General features: G+C 46.9%; 1 protein-coding gene across 1 annotated transcript in view; it reads left to right on the top strand.

Moving 5' to 3' along the window:
- Pde6a (phosphodiesterase 6A) overlaps nt 1-10249 on the top strand; it is a 62946-nt gene continuing 52697 nt past the window's right edge. The window contains exons 1-3 of the mRNA XM_087896026.1: nt 1-782; nt 8930-9082; nt 9838-9927. Of these exons, the coding sequence (XP_087752152.1) occupies nt 309-782; nt 8930-9082; nt 9838-9927 (717 nt within the window). The 5' untranslated portion in view covers nt 1-308. The remainder of the gene's footprint in view (nt 783-8929; nt 9083-9837; nt 9928-10249) is intronic.

The raw sequence follows: 10249 nt of genomic DNA, 5'->3' as shown, positions 1-10249 counted from the left end.
GTGCAGATGAATGTCTTCTCTAAGCCCTTATCGGACCAGGATGAAAAGGCCACTCTTGTTCTCTCTCCCAGAGCCCACTGGCATCTGGAACATGCTGAGCCTCATAATTTTTATTCTTAGGAAGTATTAATGACTTAATCTCTCTGCTTGCTCCGGCTCCCGTGTGGCCCTCTCAGTGAGATTTACAGACAAGACCCAGAGAGGTCCAGACCGACACGGGGCACATTGAATTCAATTTGCTGGGAAACGGCTCTGGAAAGGCCTGAGCCTGAACTCTTCCTTGGGAGCAGCAAGAGGGAGTCCCAACCATGGGTGAGGTGACAGCTGAGGAGGTAGAGCAGTTCCTGGACTCAAACATTGGCTTTGCCAAACAATACTATAATTACCACTACCGGGGGAAGGTCATCTCAGACCTCCTCGGGGCCAAGGAGGCAGCGGTGGACTTCAGCAACTACCACACGGTGAATAGCGTGGAGGAGAGTGAAATCATCTTTGACCTGCTGCGGGACTTTCAGGAGAACCTCCAGGCTGAGAAAAGCACATTCAACGTCATGAAGAAGCTCTGCTTCCTCCTGCAGGCTGACCGCATGAGCCTGTTCATGTACCGGACCCGCAATGGCATCGCAGAGCTCGCCACCAGGCTCTTCAATGTCCACAAGGATGCCGTCCTGGAGGACTGCTTGGTGGTGCCTGACTCCGAGATCGTCTTCCCTCTGGACATGGGTGTGGTGGGTCACGTCGCACACTCCAAAAAGATCGCCAATGTCCCCAACACAGAGGAGGTATGCTCTCCTTGTATGAGAGGCTCTGGGGGTATACAGCTCTCTGGGGTTCAAGGGTCCAAGTGGGCTGAGTCGCTGTTGGCCACCAAGCCTGGGCGAGTCATGGCATGAAATCGCCCTCTATTTTATTGTCAATCTTATTATTTATTGACAATTTATTAGCACTTTTTATTTAGAAAAAAAAGAATATTCAAAACTAGCAGGAGTTTGAAATACTACGAAAAAACGTGTGCCTTTCAGTCATATTCACCAATTAGTAACATCTTGTTGCGTCTGCTTCTCCCTCTATTTCTGTGACCTGTTAGAAGGAAGTTTCAGGCACGCCCTTTAGTTCATACAGCCTTCATTCTGTATTTCCAGAACAGGACATTTCTTCCATATCCACAGTACAGTGGTGGAATTTGAGAAGCACAACGCCCACATAAGACAATCACCTAGCAGTTCAGATGCGGTGTTTTCCAGGTGTCTCATGTACACCCATGGAATTCTGTCTCTCTAGTCCGCTCCCAGCTGAGACCGCTGCTCAGTCTGTCTTTGTTTTCTGGAAAGTTGGTGGATTTGAAGAAATATATTTTTGGAAAATCAGACAAACCCACAAATATTTTACAGAAATGCCTTTCCATTTTAACTTATTTAATCCTCCCCATGAGTTTGCTAAATTGTGTTAACTATACTCTGGGGGAGGAGGGAGAGAGAGAGAGATAGACAGACTGATTGACTCATTTGGCATCCCATGATGGCCTAGAAGTCCCTGGGGTAGCCCAGGATGACCTCAAACTCTTGGCAATTCTCTTGTCTCAGCTCCCCAAGTGACAGAATTAGACGCAAGCCACCACGCCTGGTTGTCTACTATGGCTTCACAATTAGATTTGGTTCCACATCCTCACAGAAGCATTACTAATGCAATGTTTTTCTTCAGATTTTCTAGCAGGAGATTGTCCCATTACTGAAAATGCTAACAGTGATTACCTGATTGTTCTAAAAATCCAGAAGTCTAGAAGGTCTGTGAGAGATCTAAGCCTAAGTGAACTACAGGGTCCAGTCACAGGTCACCTGAACTACAGAGACTCTGCCTCAAAAACCCAAACCGAAACAAGCCAACCAAATCCTGCAGCTTGTGGAAATTTACTGGCAGTTCTGACAAAGATCCCCATGAGCCACCCAATTCCCCTGCTGGTTATTAACTTGGACAGCTCTAGAGCAGGTCTGCTTGGTCTCCTGCCTAAGTCAGCTCCACTCACTCTTCAGATCTCAGCTCAACAGTCACTTCCTTGGGAACACCCTCTGTCATAGCTGGTCCCCTTCCTGAAGTGATGCGTCAAGGACCTTCTTTATTAGGTATTTATCCTGGGATCCTGTACAATGTCAGGCACAAAGCAAGTGATTAATGAACACAGCCTAAAGGACAGGGATTTTTCAGGGCTATCCTACTCACTCACGGAAAGCTAATCCTTAGATGCCAGAGGCTTCATTTACTAGTACACCAGCCATCCTAAAATATCCAATTTAAGGCCAGGCGGTGGTGGTGCACACCTTTAATCCCAGCACTTGGGAGGCAGAAGCAGATATCTGTGAGTTCGAGGCCAGCCTGGTCTACAAGAGCTAGTTCCAGAACAGGCTTCAAAGTCACAGAAAAACCCTGTCTCGAAAAACTAAAAAAAAAAAAAAAAAAAAATCCAATTTAACTATTTTCAAGGTCCAACCCCTGCACATTTTGTATTATTTTTATTTGTTTGGTTATTTTGAGACTGGGTCTTACCGTGTGACCCTGGCTGGCCTGGAACTTGCTTTGTAGACCAGGATAGCCTTGAACTCACAGAGATTCTCTTGCCTCCATGTGCCATATACCTGGCCTCCTGAACATTTTGTGACTTTATCTTCCCCTTGCTTCTGTATTTATTTCAGATAAATAGTCTTAAGGTTAAAAGGGGGAAGAGGAAGGACTGGAAAATAACCTAGTCAGCATGAGAACCAAAGTTCAACCCCTAGAACCCACATTAAAAAAATAGAAGAAGCCAACCACTCTGACATATACGTGTAATCCCAGATCTGGGGAGACAAAGACAGGCAGAACCTGAGGTTTAATGACTAGCTAACCTAGCTAAATCATTGAGCTCTAGGACAATGAGAGGCTGTCTCAAAAAACAAGGTGGACAGCAATCTAAGAAATGGCACTCAAGATTGACCATTGCCCTCTACATGCAAATGCACATAAATGTACTAAACACATAAATGTACTAAATACACACACACACACACACACACACACACACACACACACACACACCCCTCATCCAACGGGATCTGGAGGTCTTGGGCCACCAAAGCATTAGCCCAATCTGGCATAAAAATTCAAAAGGGCCATGAAAACCAGTGATTACCTGGTTGTCTTCCTAAAAATTCCAGCAGTTTAGAGAGTCACTGAGAGTTCTAAGATAGCATGTCTCCCCTGCATGCCTACTTGGCATCCAGGACTAGAGTTTTGGGAAGGAGTCTTGCTGGATACAGTGTGCCTCCTTTCACTTCCCTCCAAACTTTGGGACATTCTCCCAAGACTGTGAAGACACAGTCTTGCGCAATAGCTCTCTCTATCTTGTGCCATCAGATATCCATGTGCCATCTCTATCCATGTGCTACATGGAAACTCTTGCTCAGGGTCACACAGTCATAAAGTTCAGGTGGAATCTAAACTCAGCTTCTCTGGCCTTGAGCCCGTGCTCTCAACCCTCTGCTAGGCCACACGTCTCTTTATCTGTAGAATGAGGTCATGGAATGGAGTGCTGTTTAAGAAAGATTATTTCCAACCATATTTCAAGAGTTATGACCTTATGCCTTGAGATCAGCGCTGGGCACAAATATTGTCACTTCCTAAGAACATAGCCTTAGCAAATATTTAGCCTGGTTGGGCTCACTACTTAATTTATAAACCATTGATAGCACCCTGTTTCTGCCTCCTACATGCTGAGATTACAGGTGGGTTGCCATAACTACCCGGCTTATACACTGATTTGGGGCTCTAAATTCTGAGCCCAGAGTTGTAGGATATGTGTATTATCCATTGAGTTATTTTGCCAGCTTCCTGGCACAAGGCCTACATGGGCAGTCCCTGTTCCTTGTTTCAGTTCAATTACTGTTAGTAAAGATCTATCCTAAGTAACAGATCCATTCCACTGCTGTAGAGTAGGGAAAAGATTCTAACCTTGTCTTTCTGGAATTTTCCTTTTAGAGTCTTTTAGTCTCTAGAAGCGCTGAGTCCTTTGTAGGCCTTGGTGTTGTAGAACTGAGGATTTGAGAAGGTCCTCTGATTCCAGAAGACTCAGGCCTGAAAGGGTGATGAACTTCCATGCTGATCTGTTATTTTCTGTTCAGCTCTGAAAGGTCAGCCTCACAGCCACACCCATCCGTTACCAAAAGCCCTTGAGTCCGGGGCAGCGTCCCTGGCTGTGAGTGACTCAGGCCTGCTTGTAAGTCCAGTAAAGACCAGAAAGTTCTGAGTGTTCAACATTTGCATGTTGCTTGCTTGTTCTACTTGGGAAATCTCATTCAATTTCAGGCTCTGGGACGGACATGATCTTACTAAGAGTAACTAGAGGTTGAGTGGAGAAAGAAGATGTTGGAGAGAAGACTGGGCTCTAAGTGTTCTCCGAAACTCTATAAAGTTGTATTTTGAGCCTTCATTGTCCAAAAAATATAAGAATGGTTGCAATAACTGCATTGTTGGAACATGAAACTGCAAGCTAAGTTTCCCAGGGTTCTCCTGCACTTCTGCATCCCTGGCAAATCCCTGCTCACCCTTCTGCTCTTCTTCTTAAAAGACTTGGGATCAGCAAGCCAAATAAAATGGAAGATGATAGGCTAAATTTGGATTTTAAATAAGCAAAGAGTAATGCTCTCATGTAAGTATGTCCCACACAGCATTTAAGATATGCTTACAAGTAAAAATAATTATCATCTACTTGAAATTCAGATTTAACCTAGCATCCTGCTTCGGTTGTTGTTGATATCCAGCAGGTTCAGAGAGTTATTTCAATTTTCTTGTATCTGTTGAGACTTGTCCATGAATGAGAAGGGATAGCTCTGTAGCTGTTTGGCAGGGCTGATGTGACTTAATTCTATTATGTATGGAAACCATCTGGCTCTGAGCGTAGCACATCGCTATTATTCAGTAAGTAACGGATGCCACCATGGGTCCGTCAGAACCAATACTGTGAGTGTTTGGAAGGAGGAACTGGGGAATAAGGAATGAGAAGCAGAACAGCATTGTGCTTTAAATCTAGGCATGGTGGTGTATACCTGAAATCCCAGCACTCGGGAGGCTAAGACAGGAAGATGGTGAGCCTGAGGCTACTGGCTACGCAGTAAGTTATAAGCCAGTTTCAGATCCACAGAGACTCTGCTGCACGGTAAACAATGAATATACAAATGAATTAATAAACACTGAGGCTTTTCCTTCAACTTGGTGCCCCCTCATTCTCTCCCTCCCTCCCAAGGCTTCAGATGCATTCATCTTTCTTTTCTTCAAGTCTTCCAAGCCCATTCCCACCTCCTGGACTTTGCAGTCATTTTGCCCCTCCTTGGAATGAATGCACTCCTCTGCCCTGGGCTTCCAGCTCAGGGCTGTGTCTCCAGAGAAGGCTTCCAGACTCCTACTCAAACCCAAACAGCTTCAGGCTGCCACCCTTCCCCTCACCGCTAAGGTATTTCTGGTTTGTTTCCTTCAGAGCACATCATCTCAGGCTGCCGAGAGAGTGCTGAACTGTTTTCTTATTTTTTTCTATCTCCTCTATTTAACTGACAGTTTGACCAGGATTAAAAATCTTTTACTCTCTGCTGTAGCCCCAGGGGTCACAGCAGTGCCTCAAACAGAAAGTACTCAGTCAGTCCTGAGTGAATGGATGCTGACACTGGGCCGTCCTTAGCCGTGTCTCCTGTGCCTGGCTTTAAAGTCAATGGTTTGGGACTGAGGAGATGATGCGGAGGTAAGAGAACTCGCTGTATAAATGTGAAGACTTGAGTTCAGATCCCTAGCACCCACACACAACAGTGAGGTATGGCTATCTGTGCCTGCAACCTCAGCACTGGGAGACAGAGACAGGCAGATCCCTAGCGTGCAGTGGCCAGTCAGTCTAGCCAAACTGACCAGCTTCATGTTCAATAGGAGACCTGACTCAAGGAAACAAGGCAGATGTCCCCCTCTGGCCTCCGCCTCAGTCCCATGCATACAACACACACACACACACACACACACACACACACACAAACAAACATTAGAATAAATTGTTTGAGTGGAAATGCCTCCAAATCCATTTGCGTCTGGTCCACTGACGGCCTATGTTGTGGTTGCTTGCTATTTATTATGGTATGGCTATAGGTAGACTTCAGTCATTGGGGGCTGGAGTGTTTGTGAAGAGTTCCTTGGCTGAGAACTCAGTGATTTGACTCACCTCAGACACAGACCTCTGGGCCTGTCGGTGAGGGATTATTATCTTTTTCTTCTTTTTTTTGTTTTTGTGTTTGTTTTTCCAGTCAGGGTTTCTCTGTAGCTTTGGAGCCTATCCTGGAACTTGCTCTGTAGACCAGGCTGGCTTCAAACTCACAGAGATTCACCTGCTTCTCCCTCCTGAGTGCTGGGACTAAAGGTGTGCACCACCACCACCCAGCGAGTATTGTGATCAGATTAACTGAAGTGGAAGGCGTAACCCTAACTGTGGGCAGCATCATTTCCATGGGCTGAAGTTCCAGGCAGTATAAAAGGAAGACAGCAAACAGAGTGTTGCCTTTTGTTCCTTGCGGCTTGCTGTAATGTGATCGGTTGCTCGTGTTCCTGTCAGCACACCTTCCAGGACAGGGTAGACTGTACCCCCTCAGACTGGGAGCCAAGATAAGCCCTTTCTCCATGAAGTTGCATTTGTCAGGTATTTGAACATAATAATGAGAAAAGTGACTAACCCACTAAGAAAGAGGGTGCTGGTAGATTCAGAGACATCTGTCTCAGAGGTAGATGAGGCCCAAGTACTGGCTTTCCCTGGATGAAGGTAAGTATTGCATAGCTGAACTGACTGAAACGAATCTGAGCAAGCCCAGCCCAGCCCTGAGCAGTTCAGTCTCTCAGCCGTGTCTGCCAAGAATGACACAGAAAACCCCTGAGCTGCTGCTGTCTTACAGCTTTTTCTAATTAATCCTCAACCGCTGATACGAGTGGAGCATGACTGGCTTAATCTTAATTCCTTTACCCTTCACCCGTTTGAGCCAACTTCGCTGACCTTCTGCCACTGCCTATTTGTTTAATCTCTCTCTGTCCAGAGGGAAATCCCAAAATACAGGGCATCACACCAGGAATACGAGCGGTAGGGAAAATTCTGCCGCCTCAGTTTGGAGACAGTCGATGGATCGGCTGTGCGGCTGAATCGCCCTTCTCAGAACAGCACACACAGGACATATTTGTGCTGGCTCATGTCCCATGGACGGGGAAGTCAGGAAATTTACCACAGTGTCAGAGACAGAAAGGTGGATTCTCCTGACTCTAAACAATCCGGTCTCTGTCTCCCTTCCCTGGCCATGTGGACTGTATCAAAGCCTCGAAAGTCCTGCCAGGCTGCCTTCAGGGCTGGGAGTCAGGGTGTGTGCACCTCCAAGGTCTGCGGTTTTCAGCTAAGCCCTTAGGGTCTGTATTACTCCATTAACTTCTCTTGTGCGGCTATGACCAAATTACCTGACAGAAACTCTAGAAGGAGGCCATTGGGATGGCTCAGGAGCAACTCGAGTGTGATCCCCAGAAGCCGTGTAAAGGTGGAAAGAGAAATTACTCCACAAGCTCTCCTCTGATTGCCACACGAGCAATCCCTCAGTGAGCCCACATCCCTCACTATAAACATCATGCCTCTCCCATAATGACAATAAATAATGTTTTTACTTGAAGGAAAAAAAGATTGCTTTGGTTCATGGTTTGGGGCTAGGAGTCCAGCATGGGGAAGGTGTTCGGGACAGGGAAGGACAGGGCAGTTCATATGGAGGCCGTGGAGCAGGTTGACTTTCCCCACTTCACAGCTTACTCTAGCTGGCCCACCAGCCTATGGGATGGTGCCACCTACAAGTAGGGCCCACTTTAGCGATCCTCTCTGGAAGGTCCCTCACAGACATGCCCAGAGGTTTGCTTCACTAGTCTCCTAAGGAACTTCTTGACCTAATCAAGATGTCAGTCAGAATTACAGTTAGGGACTCCTCAGTGGGGAGCTTTAGTCTCAGCCGCTTGGTACAGGCCTGACATGTAGTAGCGCTTTCGTAGAGAGTTCTGGGGTGGGGATGGCCACTGAAATGGCCATGTAAAGCTGGGCGGTGGTGGGGCACGCCTTTAATCCCAGCAAACCGGAGGCAGAGGCAGGAGGATCTCTGTGTGTTCAAGGCCAGCCTGGTCTACAAGAGCTAGTTCCAGGGCAGACAACAAAGTGACAAAGAGAAATCCTGTCTCAAAAAACAAAAACAAACAAACAAAAGAGAAATGGCCACGTAAATTGTAATCAGCTTGTTACAAAAGGTGAACATATCTGCCTACGATTCCAGCACCTGTGGGAGGCTGGAGCAGAAGGACTGAGAGTTCAAGGTTGGCATGGAATATATGGGGAGACTGTGCCTGAATAAATAAGAGACTGGATGGGAGTGGGGGCTGAAAATAACAAAGTCTTTGGTCCACTGAGTGGACCCCAGTGTAACTTCACCGGGGCTTATGCGAGCAGGGCAGAGTTGAGGCCAGGGTCTAAACGCTCCCAAGCTGTGTTAACTTTGAGTTGCAGATCCCCTTTCTGTGAGGTGGGCTGTTGGTCCCTCTCTCTTAGGCTGCAGGGAGGATGAAGATGGAAAGATGCGATAGGGTGCCATGGGCAACGCCCACTGGCATCATCATGGTTATGTCCTCACGGTTCCCATTTAAGTTTCCACCTTGGACTTCACTGCCCTGAAGTGTTTGTCCTCCGTGGCCCTTGGTGGGTGGCCTCTCAGTCCTTCCTCTTTTGGTGGATGCTGAAGGTGTACATGATCACCTTAAGTCCTCAAGTTGTTCTGCCCTTGCCTAGGGGGAGCAGATGGACAGCAGGGGCTCTGAGAGGCTCCCCCGTCCTTGTGGTCATTTGCTTGTCTCTCCCATCTCTCAGGATGAGCATTTCTGTGACTTTGTGGATGAACTCACAGAGTATCAGACCAAGAACATCCTGGCTTGCCCCATCATGAATGGGAAGGACGTGGTAGCCATCATCATGGCTGTGAATAAAATAGACGGACCCCACTTCACCAAGAGAGACGAAGAGGTAAGACTGCTTGAGATGCTCCTGAGGACGCCACGCTAGCCGGTTCTTCCTGCTCGTGGAATTCCCCAATCTTGCCATTTGGTTTGGCTTTAGTTTCCATACATATATATATAAAGCAGGAGGACAAGTCAAGTATGTCAGCCCGTGCCTGTAATTCCGGTACTGAGAAGCTGGGGCAGGAGTATTGTCACAATGTGGTGGTGCACAACTATAATTATAATTGTATAGCCTGGGCTGTATAATGAGTTTTAGGGCATTGCATGCAGACCCTGTCTCAAAAACCAAAAGAGAGAGGGGGCAGGGCCCAGATGTTAATCTCTGAGGGAGGCAGGGGACTATGACTGTCCAGACATTGGATTTTGGAGTTAGGAATGAGAGGTATTTGTTCTGGACCTTCCAGAATCTTGTTGTTTTATTTGGACAAAGTGCTTATCTTCTCTGAATCTATTATTTTTTTTTTTTTTTGTAAAGTGTCAGTGATTTCACAGTATCTACCTCAGAGTGGCTTGTAATGATTGGGTAACATACACCAGTGACTTAACATAGGGCCACCAAGTTCAATAAATACTAGCTATTTTTATTAATTACACTCTCAATAAATCAACAAGCATGGTGAGTTTCCATTCATGCGGCCATTCATGGTTCAATTGTGCAGATTGCCTCTGTGCAAGTTTTCACGATGGTCAGACATTTGCTGGTGGCAGAAGCGGCCCGAGGAAGGATTTCTCTGTCTCATCTGCTGTTTGCATCTACAGATTCTTCTCAAGTACCTCAACTTCGTGAATCTGATCATGAAGGTGTACCATTTGAGTTACCTGCACAGCTGTGAGACTCGGCGTGGCCAGGTGAGTAGCCTGAGCAAGCCCTTCTGCTGAAGCGTTGATGTCGTCAGGGCAGTAGGTGTGAAGGTACTGTGAAGCCAAGCTGTGTCTAGCGGGAATGCCCTGTATTAGGAGGTGGCGGATGCTCGTAATCCTAGAGTGGTTGTGCTTGGATTTGAATGTTTGCTCACCAACGAGCTGGCAGACCTTAAGCGAGTTGCTAAGCCTCTCTGATAACGTGGACACGTAAGATGGGCGTGGTGGTGCAGCGTGGCAATCCAGCACTCTGGAGGCGGAGGCAGGAGGATCAGGAATGTGGAGGTCAGACTGGGCTACTCAAGACCCT

This window comes from Myodes glareolus, chromosome 13, assembly GCF_982192425.1.
Source record: "Myodes glareolus chromosome 13, mMyoGla1.1, whole genome shotgun sequence".
Taxonomy (NCBI): Eukaryota; Metazoa; Chordata; class Mammalia; order Rodentia; family Cricetidae; genus Myodes; species Myodes glareolus.
Note: the sequence above shows the minus strand (reverse complement) of the source record. Positions and strands in the feature narration are given on the sequence as shown.